This window comes from Vicugna pacos, chromosome 9 (genome assembly GCF_048564905.1).
Source record: "Vicugna pacos chromosome 9, VicPac4, whole genome shotgun sequence".
In the NCBI taxonomy this organism is placed as follows: Eukaryota; Metazoa; Chordata; class Mammalia; order Artiodactyla; family Camelidae; genus Vicugna; species Vicugna pacos.
This window is the reverse complement of record NC_132995.1, coordinates 69,758,734-69,773,694: the sequence shown is the minus strand read 5'-3', so window position 1 is coordinate 69,773,694 and position 14,961 is coordinate 69,758,734. Positions and strand designations below refer to the sequence as shown.

Genomic DNA, 14,961 nt, shown 5'->3' with positions numbered 1-14,961 from the left:
ATCAGTTCTGAATTTGGTATCTTATTATTCCTGTGCATTTTTTATGCTTTTATCATGATTCATAAATATATTTTTCTATATATTTGCATATTACTATTATATATTTTCCATAAGTGGAATTTAGTATTTTTATATGTTTCAAAATTTTATTTAAAGATGGTGATATTGTGCTTGTCTTTCTTTAACTTGCTTTTTTTCTCTCAATATCAGTTTTTAAGTATATTCATGTTGATGCAGACAGCTCTAGTTTATTCATCAGTTTTCCAAGGTGAGTAGCTTATTTCCATTTTAAGGACAAAATGGTTTAGAGAGGCTGTGTAACTAGAAATGATGGTGCTATAGTGTGCATTCAAGTTTTTGTGGACCTAAAGCCACAAAATTTCTAAATTTCTCTTTCTTCTGTAGTGACAGTTTCACAATATAAGAATTTAGTTAACTCTTACAAAAAATCTCCATTTAGCCTGGCACATTCAATTTCATTCTACAACTTTAACACATAAAAAAAATGCACAAAACAATGCTTTATGGGCAATGAAAAAAGATCAGTTTTTCCATTTAGTATGTGGTTCCCCAGCTTTAGAATTCAAGTCATGAATAAAGCACTTTTTCAAAATCTGTCATCAGACCTTTAAATTTTTCAAGTAATTCAGAATAAAAAAATCGTTTTTACATTAGCATAAATATGTGTGTTATACTGTGTGCAGTTTAATGGCTGAGAGATGTCTCCCTTTGTAGATTTCTCAGTGGTACTAGAACCCTTTGATTTTAGAAAATTGAAAAAAAGATATTAAAACCATGATAATCTAAGTCTTAAATTTGCATATGTGAAAATTGAGACCTAGCTCTGTAAAGTGGTACGTTCAAGGTTACACCTTGGAAATAATTCCAGGCACAAGGTCTCAGTTCAGTATTTGTTCCTATAAAACCTATTTCTTTAAGTGAAGACATTAAGGTAAAGACAGGTTAATAGGCATGTCCAAGTTCACAGCTTTTTATTGACAGAACCAAAGCTAGAAACAAAATTACAGAATTAGAAATTAGAAATAAAACATTTATTGGCCCTCTTTTAGGTATAAATAAAATATCCCTGTGATCATGATCTTCATCATAAGCAAGTATATACATTTTACTAAATTGAACTATTGTAAGAGATGGATATGGGTATAGAAAGTATGTTTTGCTTGCAAGAGTAACAATTATTGGTACATGTTTCCTGGTTTGGGGGAAAAAAGTGACATTCTTACCAAGATACAGTGGGAGAAGGGACTAGTCTTTTATTTTTAGTTTTATTATTTTTCTTAACTTTTATTTTGCAAAGTCATTGTTTTCAAGGCAAATTGCCGTGGAAATTTCTTTTGCTGATTAAGTATGCTTGAAAAGTAATTTAAATGTCTATATCTCTATGATCAGTTTGGTTTTACCAGTTACAAGACATCATGCCAAATCAAGGTTTAAAGGCTTTCCAAGCCCACTGCCTGGCTTTTACTTGGTAGAACCTAGGAAGCTGGCAAAGAAACACTTCTAAACTGAGGAACTCATGTCATCACTTTACTTGTTCTCAAAAACTGATCACCTTATAAAAACCAACTAATAAAAGAGTTTTTCTACCCCCACATTGTCTGAGTTTTATGTTAATCATGTACTCATTCAGTAAGCATCAGGTAACAACCACAGCCTAGGCTGTGCCTTCAGTTCTGGGAAGAGAAATAAAAAAGACTCTCACTCTGGCCTTCAAGGAGATCACAGTCTAGTCAAAACAAAAATAGAAATAAATTTTATGCTAAATAGATCTTTCTTTAACTAAAAACGTGCTTTTTAATAGCATGAAATGTTTTCACTAAAAATATTATTTTCTGAAATAAAATGTATAGCATTTCTTCATGAGTGTTATTTTTAATGACCACACAGAGGAGAGGTGAACCAGTAGAGGATGGAAAGTAACATAGACATTTACATCATTCTAACCTCTTGTGGAAGCTCACATATATCTCTGTTAACAGCAAGTTCTAGTTTCTCCAAGCTGGCGCAGTTACTTAGCTCCTTGGGGACAGTCTTGATCCTGTTGTAACTAAGAATCAGTTCCTGAAGTCTGGTGAGCAGTCCTACAAATAATGATACACAACAGAGAGCAGATGGATATAAAGTAATGTTTCTAGTTATTGAGTATTTTAACTTATTCGCCAGCTTCATATTGGCAAATTCACTCTTCTTAGGCTCCTCCCTTTTCCTAGTATGTGTCCTCCCCCTTCTCCAGATAAGGAGCAGGCGATTTATCAGTGCTCTAGGCAAACATATTTCTTTTCATTCTGTTTTATCTATACTATATCCTGACCAATTTCCCACTTGGGATTTTTTTTTTTTTTTCTCATTTAAGGAATTTTTTTTCACTCTCTTTCTTGTCTTCATCCTGTTCCCTTCCAGGAGGAATAGCTGAACCGGCAATATTGTTTCCAGGATCTACACAATGTTATTTCTAAAGAGACTTCTCTTGCATTGAAATCTCATCTTGAATCACCTCAGTAAATCCAGAAGGTTGGATCTCCTGGAAGCTTCCGTTTAGATTAAATGTTTAAAATTTTCTCAAGATTTAGGGCTTTGTAAAGATGAGATCTTCATTCCATGTATCCAAAAAAAAAAAAAAAAATCTCAGTAAAAAGCAGGAATAAAACCTGCCTTCCTTACCAATTCCTCGAGGTATCTCTGAAATTGTGTTTCGAGATAAATCTAACACAGTAAGGTTCTGGAATCTTCCGATGAATTCGGGAATTTTCAGCAAACCAGTTCTATGAAGTTGCCATTCCTGTAGCTGACTCAGTTTCAGCAGAGAAGAAGGGAGGGTCTAAACTCAAGTAAAAGAAATGACAGACTTACTGTATTACCTTACAATTATTTTAGTATCATGTCACACTTGAAATATGATTGTAGAGGTATCATTTGATTTATAAAAGAACTTAGGAATATTTTTCTTTAATGGGTTATACTTCCAAATGCTTTTGACTACTTCTATGTTTTAAGACCTTTACTTTGGGGGGTGCTAAACCTTCAAACCCAAATCATAATAGCTTAAACAAAAATAATGTATTTTGCTCAATAGTGCACACACACAGAGCTGTGTTCTAAAGATTCTGTTATATTAGTCTTTGCTAGAGTACATATTTTATTGCAAATGAGAATATGGTGGTTAATTGAAATCACAGAGACATGGAAAGACCATTTTAATCAACCATCCAAACTTCCCTTTGTGTTTTGAAATAATTTGTAAAAGGTTTTAAAAGAGGATTTTCTTTTTATTTAAGAAATTTAAGAATTTCAACTATTCTGAACTCTATGCCTTTTCTTTTTCAGCCTAAAATAGCCAAAAGATAAAATAAAGGAGTTAACCCCCAAGTTAAATATACCTGTATGTAGGGAAACAGACACTGATCCAAGGTTTAGAAGATGCCTGTGTCAAAATTAGAGTAGGCCTAATGTAACTGAGCAACTCTGTGTGTGTGTGTGTGTGTGTGTGTGTGTGTGTGTGAGAGAGAGAGAGAGACAGAGACAGAGACAGAGACAGAGAGAGAGAGAGAGAGAGAATATGAATAAGGTCATGGACATGGGAAAAAATTAATAATACATTTCAATTTTAACTGAAGTTTTAACCGAGCATTTGCTTTGGAAAATCTGTATGATTTTTGTTAAGCAGATGATCATCTTTTTATGGAAAATGAGAAATTGCTTATTAGAAGGATTAGTAGAAGTTTTACAAATGACCTAAGTTTAGGCAGAATTGAAGCACATTGGTCCAAATTTTGCAAAAAAAAAGTTTGAAGTTATGTTTTCAGTTGCTCATGTTGCCCAGATTCATTTGGTGTATTATTAAAATTAGAATTCCTGTAACTATTCCAGTCTTAAGCACACAGCCTCAGAATCATTCTCTCTGCTCTCCCACAAAATGTGAAATGTAGAAAATCAAATATTACTTCTATAAAGCTTACCTTCCATTCCTCTTTTTCTATCTTCAAAACAAGTCTTCCATCTTCCTTGGAGACCTTTTCTCTTAGCTTGGTTAAGCTTACTCGTTCTTCCCAGATCCGCACTAGCCTTGGAGACCAGGAAATCATTTTAGTTCACAGGTAAAAGACATAGGTAACATTCAGTTTTATATGAAAAATAGACCCATCAAAAATAAGCATTCGATTGATAGTATGTGAAAATCAGACAAGAATTTATTTTGTAAGAATTACAAATATGCTTGGTATCATAAATGCCCTATTTTTAAGTTTTTGAAAAGTATAACTCTTCATAAGTTTTTATAAGTTTTATTGAGGTATGATTCACATACTGTAAAATTAATCCTTTTAAGCATACAATTTTTTTTGTACATTTACAGAGCTATGCGACCATTATCACTATCTGATTCAAAACATTTTCATCACTCAAAAAAGAAACCCCATAGCCATTAGCAATCACTCCCCATTCCTCCCTCCCCCAGACCCTGGCAACCACTAATCTACTTTCTATCTGAATGGATTTGCCTATTCTGAACATTTCAGATAAAGAGGATTATATAATATGTGGTCTTTTATGTCTGGCTTCTTTCACACAACATAGTTTTTCCCAGAGTTTATGCATGCTACCACATGTGTCAGTGCTTTATTCCTTTTTATAGAAGAATAATATTCTACTGCATGGATATACCAGATTTTGTTTATCCACTCATCAACTGATGGACATTTGGGTTAATTCCATTTTTTAGTTACTTTTGAATAGTGCTGCTATGAACATTCGTGTACAAGTTTTTGTGTAGACATATGATTTTGTTTCTCTTGAGTATATTCTTAGGAGTACAATTGCTGGGTCTTTTCATAACTCTATGTTTAACTTTTTTAAGAACTGCCAAATTGTGTCCAAATCGCTTTCATCATTTACCTTCCCACCAGCAGTTTATGAGGGTTCTGATCCACATCCTGTCCATCTTTTTGATCACAGCTGTCCTAGTAGGTATGAAGTGGTACTTCATTGTTTTCACTTGCATTTATTAAATATCGAATCCATAGATATTTAATAAAAAATTTTTAATGACTTGCAAATTATGTAGTTCAACTTCAGAGTTAAATTATATATTACTATATTCCACTTTGTCCAGATTTTGTTTCTTAGATATAAAAATATACAAAAACTTTGTCATTCTGGAGCACATCCTGTTGATTTTTGGTTCATTGCAAACATACATAAGAAAAATATCAAACTATAAAAATGATTAGCAAAAGGTTACAGAGGTTTTCTATTTCTAGACTAGAAAGTTTTCATGTATGAAAAATAAAGAATAAACTTAGAATTGAAATGTTTATGCTTTTAGCCTATTAGAATGATGCATAATAAAGAAATATAAGCAGTCCTCAAAGAACATAGGTTTAATTAATTTGAATATTTATTTTTCAAAAATCTCTTGACATCTGAGAGTTAATATATATTCTTAGCAACTTCTCATATTAACTGATCTTCAACAAAGATTTTATTTTAATGAACGGAAAACCAAGTATCTCTAAAAGTGTAACATTTGCTGTGTATATATGTTGGTGTTTGCAAAATATTTCTATAGATCTGCGTGTTTTCATCCACTCCTTGTCTGAAAGTTAACTCATCTGCTAATAAGTGCACTGTGGCAACGGCTATATGTAGCCCTCTAGACTGCAGCTAGGCTTCCGATAGATGTGGTTAACTGAGACAAAATGTATAATACCATCTGTTCAATTACATCACTTTTTATTAAAAATAGAGCTCTTCATGGGGAGAGGTGTATAGCTGAAGTGGTAGAGCGCATGCTTGGCATCCACGAGGTGCTGGGTTGAATCCCCAGCATCTCCTCTAAAAATAAATAAATAAATAAACCTAATTACCCCTCCATACCCAGAAATAATATTTAAAAAAATAAAAATAGAACAGTATTCAAACAGTAGACATAAAGATTATTAATTACTTGTTACTCACTGAGATACATGGATTTCAGAGCAAGATTTAATGATAAAAGCAAATAGATGTCTTATTCCCTAACCTTTAACTTCAGTTACAGAATTCACCAAGCAGCCATTATATGCCAAGTATTATGCTGGACACTGTGTATACAAAATGCTCTGTCCTCGGTGAGTTTACAGTGATGCTATTATTAGACAAGTTTATTTCCATCTCTATAATGATTCATAAATTCTTTCTTGCTCTGAATTACTATGATCTAAGTTCAGAATGTATCACTTAATTTGGCGACCATGGGTGAGATATCGCACCTCCATGGTTCCTACCTATAAAACAACGGGTTTGGATCAAGTAATGTCGCCAGTCTCTTCCAGCTCTGGGGCTCTGTGAGTCCTACACTGCTTATTTTAAGCTTGATGTACTTCCAAGTTTTGAACAGAAGTTTTCTACTTCCTCTGAAACCTTTTTGTTATAGTCTAAAGCCTTTCTCTTTTATCGAAGTGCTTGACTTCCTCAAGGCAGCTTGGCATCAAAACACAATGAGGACAATTTCTGTTTAAACTTGAGACTTTCTGAGCTAACTCTGGTCATTTTTAGCTGAGAGAAGAATCATTAGATTACATCCTTACCCTTTTCTGCCCCTTGCCTGTTTTGTACAGCGAAAACATGAAGCTGCTGAAATTAAATGATTCTTAACTAGACACATTCAATAGCTGAAATTCAGGGGTTTAGAACCGACTCATGATTTCTGACCACTGTTTTTGAAAATGGAGAGTATTTATTAAGAACACTCAAGTCAGGTTTGTCATAATTGTGTAATATAAACATAATAGGTTTCAGAAGAGTGGCTTTACATATAAACGGCCAATCCAGGGAAATGTCAGACCTGATGTGAATGTAACACTTACTGGGTCAGATTACTTAGGTGTGAATACCAGTGAATACCAGTTCCACATTTATTAGCATGAGAGTTTTGACAGGTTACCTGGACCTGTCCCTCCGGTTTTCCATCTTTAAAGTGGAGAAAATAATGTCACCTATGAGTGGCAGCGGCTGCTTATTGTTCCCCAGTATGTGTTACTTCTCTTCTTCCTCAGTAATAGATCCTCTGAGTACAACTGAGCACAAGGCTTCATTTAGCCATCCTCCCTTGCAGCTATGTACTGGTCATGTGTAGCTTTGGCCAATGGGATGTTAGCAGAAGTAGTAGTGTGTGCAACTTCCTGCTGGCTGGAATCAAATTCAATGGCTGCAGTTGGTCTGTGTATTTGGAGCCCTGAGGTGACTTTAGGAATGGAAGCCATGCACAGTTGAGCAACAAGATAAAAGCCTGAGTGTCTGACTCAGTAGAGTGCTGCACCAGCCCTGGATCACTTACGCAGAAAGTTAGCTTATCTTGCATAAGGTACCATTATTATGGTTTTCATTCTCTCACAATGCGATCTAATCCTCATCATGACACGACGACTCAGCATGTTGAGAGGATTAAATGAGATGCTGCAAATAAAGCACTTAGCAGAGGGTCCAGTAAACACATAATAAATGTCTGCTACCCTTATCATTGTCAGCATCACTATCATCTTCATTGGCCCTGGCCGGGAAAAATGACACTTCCTCATCCAGATCTTTTGTTTTTACAGTTAGGAGACACAAATAGTTACTTATCAATAAACATTTCCCCCTCTTCTTTGCTGGGAGAAAGCCAGTTATTTTCCAGTAACCCAGGAAAAATCTTAATTTGTCTAGACCTCATTATAGTCTCATTCCCCTAGAAGGTAACTGCATTAGGAGTGTACAAATGACCCAATTTTGGCCAATGAGATGTGAAGGAGAGATTTGCTGGGGGCCCTCAGGAAGATTTTCTCATACTTAAAGAAGAAATAGAAATAAATAGTTCTCACTCATCTGATAACACAATGATGCCTGGCTGTGATGCCTGAAAGTGTACAAGTCATCCTGCGACACTGAGCGAAGCTACCCCCAGGACCAAAATGACACACTGAGATCAGCTGTGGAAGGTGATAAAGAGAAGCTGAGTCAGTTTTTAAAGCTGTTGAAGCTTTGGAATTGCCTGACCCCAGGACTTCCCTATTGCTTAAGCCATTTTTTGTTGAATTTTGCGTTATTTGCTAACGGACATGAGACCATTTTTTAAATTGAGATGTAATTGACAGATAACATTATATTCGTTTAGGTATACAACATAATGGCTTATATTTGAATATATTGCAAGACACAAGACCATGTAATGTTTAGGAAGAGGCCTAATGTATGGTAATTGTAGGGAGCTCTATGGAAGTTACGAGGAGGGGGCTATTTGTGTAGGATTAGTAGAATACTTTGGAGATATCCAATTAGGAAAGTAGGTAACTGTCAATAAGGCAGAGGAAATAGGAGCCAAACTATTTAAGTGCAGCCCAGATAGAGGAATCAGGTGATCCGCAGGGGACCTGGCTGGAACTCACGGCTGTTCAAACAGCTGAGGCTCTCCAGCACCTTCTACTGCCGGATGCTGCCTTAGATCGCAGGCAATGTAATGCAGAACAAGCTCCCTCTGAAAAGCAGACTGAATGGTACTAATCAGACCTTGATGGATGTTGAACAGACTCCTGAGGGGGCCTAGGATAACTACTATTTTCACATACAGACATTCGTTATTTTTCGTATCACATAGCCACATAGGTGGTTCCTTTAGCTACATTTGGGTTTTCAGTAAATTATAATCCTATCAACTTCAATAATAAGGCATTTAATAAATGCCCTTTTCAATAATGATGATGTCAGGAATTTTTACTAATTCAAAATCATAAACACGGTATCACATACTTTTGTTGAAATTCCCTCTCTCGCTTCAGGTCTTCATTGTGTTTCTTTATTCTTTCTTCCCAAACTTCCTTTGCAGCATTGACAGCGCCAGCACAAAACACATTTTCTGACATGATTTCTCCACATCGTCACAGAGTCACTAACTTCATTAAATTTTGAATAGCTGAATCGCAGATGCCATCTCAGAAAGGACCTGATTGTAACAGAGAAAAAAAAAAAACACCAAACCAATGTGTTTCCACATATTTATTGAGTCCCCTAATGGTCATAACAGCTTATATTTATTGAACACTTTCCATATTCCCAGAACTATTTTATGCACTTTACATGCCACGTTTCACTTAACAATTCTCATATTAAAAATACCAAGGCATGAGTACCTTTGTCGTCTCTAAAATACAGATGAGAAAACCAAGCCCTAAAAAAGGTGGGCAATTTAAGGTCTCATCCCTAATAAATGATAAAGGTGGCAATTGATGCCAAGTCTACTTCCTTTGTTACTATTAATTCACAATGACAAAAAATTGGCACTAGTTTACATGTCCAATTATAGGAAAATGTTTAATAAACAGATACATAAGAATTTGACACAACATTGTAAAATGACTGTAACTCAATAAAAAATGTTAAAAAAATAAAAATAAAAAATATATATAAAACAGATACATAAGATCAGCAGGCATCTTGGGATGTCTACTTAATCTAGATGCTGTCTGCACAAGCTGGGATTCAGTCAAGTGATAATATACTGGGATTGTTTGTTCTTATGTAAAATAAATTGCAAGCAGACGGATCTAACATTGAGGATTGTGGCCTGAAGCTCTGAAATAAAAGGAAAATAATAATAGGGTAATGGTTATGTAAATTACGGTAGATCTGTCTGATGGAATGTTCTTCGCTTTACAAATAATGGTATTGATTTTTTTTTTACCAAATTAGATTAGCAATAATAAAAGAATTTGATTTACAATTAATTAAACTTTCTTCTTCAAAATTCAAGAAGTCAAAGATGTCCATAATTACAAATTCTATTCAACATTATACTGGAAAACCATAATGCAAGAAAATTAAGTAGAAAGGTATAAAGTTTGGAAAGGAAAAAGTGAAATTTGCAACAGCATAGGGAAACAGGCACTCATGCACTAAAGGTGACAGAATGTACTGTTAGATTCTCTATGGAGAGAATTTTGATAATATCTATTAAACTTACAAAGCCACATTTAAACTTGTAGGAATTTATATTGCAAATATTTTCAATTGTAAAATGACATATTACAAAGTTTTTCACTAGAGTGTTCTCCATAACAGCAGAAGATTGAAAAGAATGTAACTTTCTACAAGTGAATTATAGTACATCCATGTCATGGGAAATTTTACTGGAGTATTTAGTAATCAGGGAAATCTAAATTATATACAATATCTGTTAATAACCTATAATGAAAAAGAACATATATACAAATGTTAATACAATTAAACATTGAATCATTATGCTGTACACCAGAAATTAACATAACATTGTAAACCAACGATGCTTAATTAAAAAAAATAAGAAATAGAGATTTAAGTATTTGTTTTAAGTCATAAAGGCAATCAAAAGAGAGGTTAAAAATAGGGATTAACTCTATGGGTGTGTAGGCAAACTTAAGCATCATCTTTTTTGAGGGGGAGGAGGTAATTAAGGTTTTTTTTTTAAAAATGATTTATTTTTTAGATTAATTTTTTTAAATGGAAGTACTGGGGATTGAAGCCAAGACCTCATGGAGGCTGAACATGCACTTTACCACTGAGCATCATCTTTTGTAATGAAAGTCCATGGATAATAGAGCTGATAAGAAACAGCATAACTGCTTTTGAGAAGAAAAAAATTATTATGGAGATAACAATTGAAAACTAAATTCCGAGATAGTTAAAATGGTTACTTCTAGGGTGATAGAAATGAGGTAGAGAATGTTGCTTTTGATTATTAATCTCCTCTAAATTACTGATTTCTTTAAACTGAAAGTATGTGATGTGTGTGTGACAGAAAGAAAGAGACCGAGAGAGGAAGAAAAATGTATTACAAAGGAAAAATGTTTAACATTTCAGGATGAATATGTAATTGTCAATACAGAAAATTATTAGGAGGGGGTCCTTATTTTTAAGCCATGCACGCAGGAACAGAGTTGCAAGATTGTTTTGCCATCGAGAAACCTTGGCATCTGCTTATGCTGGTAATATAACCCCCTGGGTATATCACAGTCCAACTACAATTTATTGTCCCAGGTGTAAGCAGGTTTAAAGTATTATCAAATAATAGAATTTTTTTTTAATCCCAAGGATCTAACGTAAATGTGTATTTTACTAGACACGTATATAGCTATTCAGTTTCTAATTCATTTCCCCATTTGCCATTAAACTTTAGTCAGCCATGCGTTTTTCAATAATAGCGATCAATATCCCTTTGAGGAAGACAAGTCAGTAGTGATACATGTATTTCTGCCTCCAGCATAGGACTGTGTTCTCTACCTTGATGGTTTCTGTAAGAGAAAAGCACACAGCATGGCAGTGAAGTAAGCATGGCTATGACATGACTGGGGAGTCAGCTTCGCAGAGCCAAAAGGAAGCAAAAGAAATACAACCGCAGACAAAATGCCTCTTGACTTCTAGAGAAATCAGTCTTCCAGAGGAAGACAACTACATAATGGCTATGAACCCCCAAAAGACTTTTAAATTCAATTCTAAATTTATTTGAACATTCCAGCAAATACAGACACAGTAAAGGCACCAACAGCAGTCTATTTATATGTGAAGAATGGGAAAAAAATGTTTTTGGAAAACACTTACCATGGTCGGTGGATGCAGAAGCTGACATGCCCAGAGTTAGCGATTATCAGCTAGGGGTAGATTGCGGGGAGAATTGTTTCCAGTGTGACCCCGAATGATTAAAATCCTCAGTCAGACCGTAACCAAGTGAAATGTCATGTCAGCCCAGTTCTAATTTTAGTTCATGGACAAAGCTGAGAATAGCAAAAATCACATGGAGCTTCTGTGCAAAGGATCAACCGATAATGTATGTGAGCGCATTCTGTGCACTGCAAAACGCTGGGCTGTAGGCATTATAAAATCATCCAGCATAACTATTTCAAAGCTCCTGCAAAGTAATTGCTATTGAAAAGTCCTCACTTTTCATGATTTGCACGTTTTGAGTGTTTACTAGAATCTAATGAATCTGTTCCAAGCCAAGAAGTTTGGAAATATGCAGATGTGTATAACAAAACCCTACCTGGTAAGCCAGAGATATTTAAATATTTTTTAAGTTTTTTGGGGGGAATTAGGTTTACATATATATATATATGTATATATATGTATATTTGTGTGTGTGTGTGTGTGTATGTATGTGTGTGAGGGGAGGTAATTAGGTTTATTTATTATTTTTTAATTTTTTTTAAATGGAGGTACTGGAAATTGAACGCAGGACCTTATGCATGCTAAGCACTCACTCTACCACTTGAGTTTACCCTCCCCCTCAGATACTTAAATATTTAAATTAAATGTGCAACTGTGTCAGAAAAAAAGAAAAATAAAGGTGTGGATAGATGTGGGTAACATAGAAGCCCCAAGCTTCCGCTGTATCCAGGCTTCAAATTTAATTCTCTCTCAACCTTTAGCTCCTCAGACCTCATAGATAGGAGCTAATTCCTGGTTCTTTAACAAATATATATGTATCTATTTTTGAATTGGAAATACATGCACATGGGGCAAATTTCAAAAGGTAATGAATTCCCCTCACCTCCAGCCTTTTAGTTCTCTTCCTGAAGGCAGTCACTATCACCAGTTACTCCTGTGCCCTTCCAAAGACGGGCTGTGAATTTACAAGTATGAATACGTCTTTAAAAGCACACACACATGCTGGGATGTACACACATATACAGGGCAGCACACTATATACATTGTTCCATGCCATGTTTTTTCCTCACTCAGAATACCTTGGAAATAGTTTCATATTAGTATACTTAGAGTTACATCATTCTTCCTAATGGCTCCATAACATTTTGGCATGCAAGTGGGTCACAAGTTGTTTCGCTACTTGGACACTTGGGCAGTTTTGGTGTTTTAAGTCCCAGATTATCCCATAGGAATTCTCTAATGCTTCTATAATGAATAAGATCAGAGACTTATGGGGTTGCTTAAGATCACAGAAAGAGGAAAGAAGGTCACAGGATCTCAGCTCTAACCTCCCTGTCCAGAGAGTTTGCACCATCCCACACACGGCTGCCTTGAATATGCTCATAAATCAACATCAAGGTTCAGGGAGGAGTTCTATTAATCTTTGCCAAAAACACAAAGGTACGAAGGCCAGGTTCTGATGTGATTTGTAAAGCCCTTGGTTTGCAGAGTGGTTAGTGTGATGGCTTAGCCTGGCGACTGACTCTTCTCTGTCAAATATCTGAATATCTAATATTTCAAACTGTTAGTCATGTTCAGATTTATATTTATGCCAGCAGTTTCCAATTATTTAATTACACCTACCATCGCCCTGACTTACCTCGGTTACTGCAGTTTGAACTCTGGCTGCATTTCTCCAGGAAATTAAGTCGCTGGGTTTTTCCAGATGATTGCACGCTTGCAACTTTTGTACAGACTTTACAAACTTTCTTTTCTTTACTTTCCTATTTATCATATTTCTAGAGCTATGTACCACATATTTAGAGGATTCTTGCAGCAAACTTCAAGTTAATAGTTTATCACAGGTTGAACACAGTCTGATGGTTCCTCTGGGAATGTGGGTGGGTAGGGGCACTGTGCCGCCTGTTGCCCGAGACTGCCCCCTCCTCAGCCTGAGATGAGAATGAACCCTTCTTTGGCTGTCCTGCCTTTCCCCCTGCATCTAAGCTGAATTCTCGATCTCCCACCTACTCTCATTTCCCCTGTCCTGACTTTTGTTAAGACCCACAACAGCTGTTCCCCATGCTTTGCGTTGCAACATTCCATGTAGTGCTCAGTAAAAGCCTGATATAGATGTCCTCTTCATAACAGAACTGCAGTGATGCATGTCAGGCTTGTTTTTGTGGCTCCTCTGGACTGCCTCCAAATTCTTCTGCTCAGTTTTAGCAAGCTGGACTAGAGTTCTCTCACAGGGTTCTTGATTAGCACACGAATTCGTTTCTGGTTAAAGCCTTTCTGCTCAATACTGGGACCACCTCATAATGAATTTATTTCTGTTTAATTCTGAGCTTGTGAACATCAACGAGTCATGCTACCTTCAGTGTTCGCCTAAATAATATTGCCTTCTGTCCCATAAAAATGCTTGTGGTTATTTTGATGGGATGCCAAAGGTAACAAGAACCATCTCAGGTTTGGCATAAATAGTTCAGAGTTGACTTGGTCTGTCTGATGAGACATCACTGAAACATGTGGTGACCTTGAGATGCTAAAGACTGAAGATGAGCTGCATAGAGCTCAGGAGAGAGGTGGCTCTGGAAAGGACTATTAGGAGACATTTGGGAGAGAGATGTGACCAAGCCTTTTCCCAAGCACACTGTGATTACAGGCGAACAGCGGGGAAGGAATCCAGGCTGCGAGTTCAAGTCCACCCATGCAATTCAAACTGAACTCGTCAGGCAAAGGCAGGGAGGAGCAGGAAGGGAAGCTTGTGACAAAGGAGGGTTGTGAGTCTTCTTTTAGGAAGAGGGAATTTAGCTCAGAGAGAGGTAGGGAAGTTTTGTTTTGGTTTGGTTTTTTTTGTGTGCTAGTGATTATTTAAAAAATAAGAACAGTTCTCTCCACATTTTATCAGTTAGAGCAGCACTATCCAACAGAATTTTTTATGATGGAAATATTCTTATATCTGCAATGTCCAATATGGTAGCCACTAGCCACATGTGGCTATTTACATTTAAATTTATTACAATTAAATAAAATTAAAATTCATTTTCTGAATTACACTAGCCACATTTCGATTGTTCAATAGGCACAATAATTAAAATTAAAATTTGAATAGTCACCTTTGGCTAGTGGCTATAGCACTGGACAGCTCAGAGTTAGGGGACTATTTTGAGATTAATCTCAGAGAGTGGGGCTTTGCTCCACCTACTTGTTTGGAAATACTGGTGCCTCCCACCTTGTGTGACTGCCATCAACATGCAGGCCTCAAGGTTGCTATGGAGATGAAATAGAGTGTTTGGAGTTCTTGGGAGGTTG

The 14,961-nt window shown here is 35.8% G+C and overlaps 1 protein-coding gene across 4 annotated transcripts in view; it reads right to left on the bottom strand.

Annotated features, from left to right (window-relative positions):
- The window catches only part of LRRC39 (leucine rich repeat containing 39), a 20,800-nt gene extending 5,921 nt beyond the window's left edge, over nucleotides 1–14,879 (bottom strand). For 3 of the 4 annotated variants that reach the window (XM_072968141.1, XM_072968143.1, XM_072968144.1), the window contains exons 1-5: nucleotides 13,307–14,003; nucleotides 8,782–8,974; nucleotides 3,978–4,083; nucleotides 2,683–2,839; nucleotides 1,966–2,102 (exon numbers count right to left, since the gene is read on the bottom strand). In XM_072968141.1, coding sequence (XP_072824242.1) covers nucleotides 1,966–2,102; nucleotides 2,683–2,839; nucleotides 3,978–4,083; nucleotides 8,782–8,894 — 513 coding nt within the window. In that variant the 5' untranslated portion in view covers nucleotides 8,895–8,974; nucleotides 13,307–14,003. Of the gene's footprint in view, nucleotides 1–1,965; nucleotides 2,103–2,682; nucleotides 2,840–3,977; nucleotides 4,084–8,781; nucleotides 8,975–13,306; nucleotides 14,004–14,854 lie in introns of those variants that run through there. The other variant, XM_072968142.1, reaches the window with a different exon arrangement.
- Nucleotides 14,880–14,961: the final 82 nt, after the last annotated feature.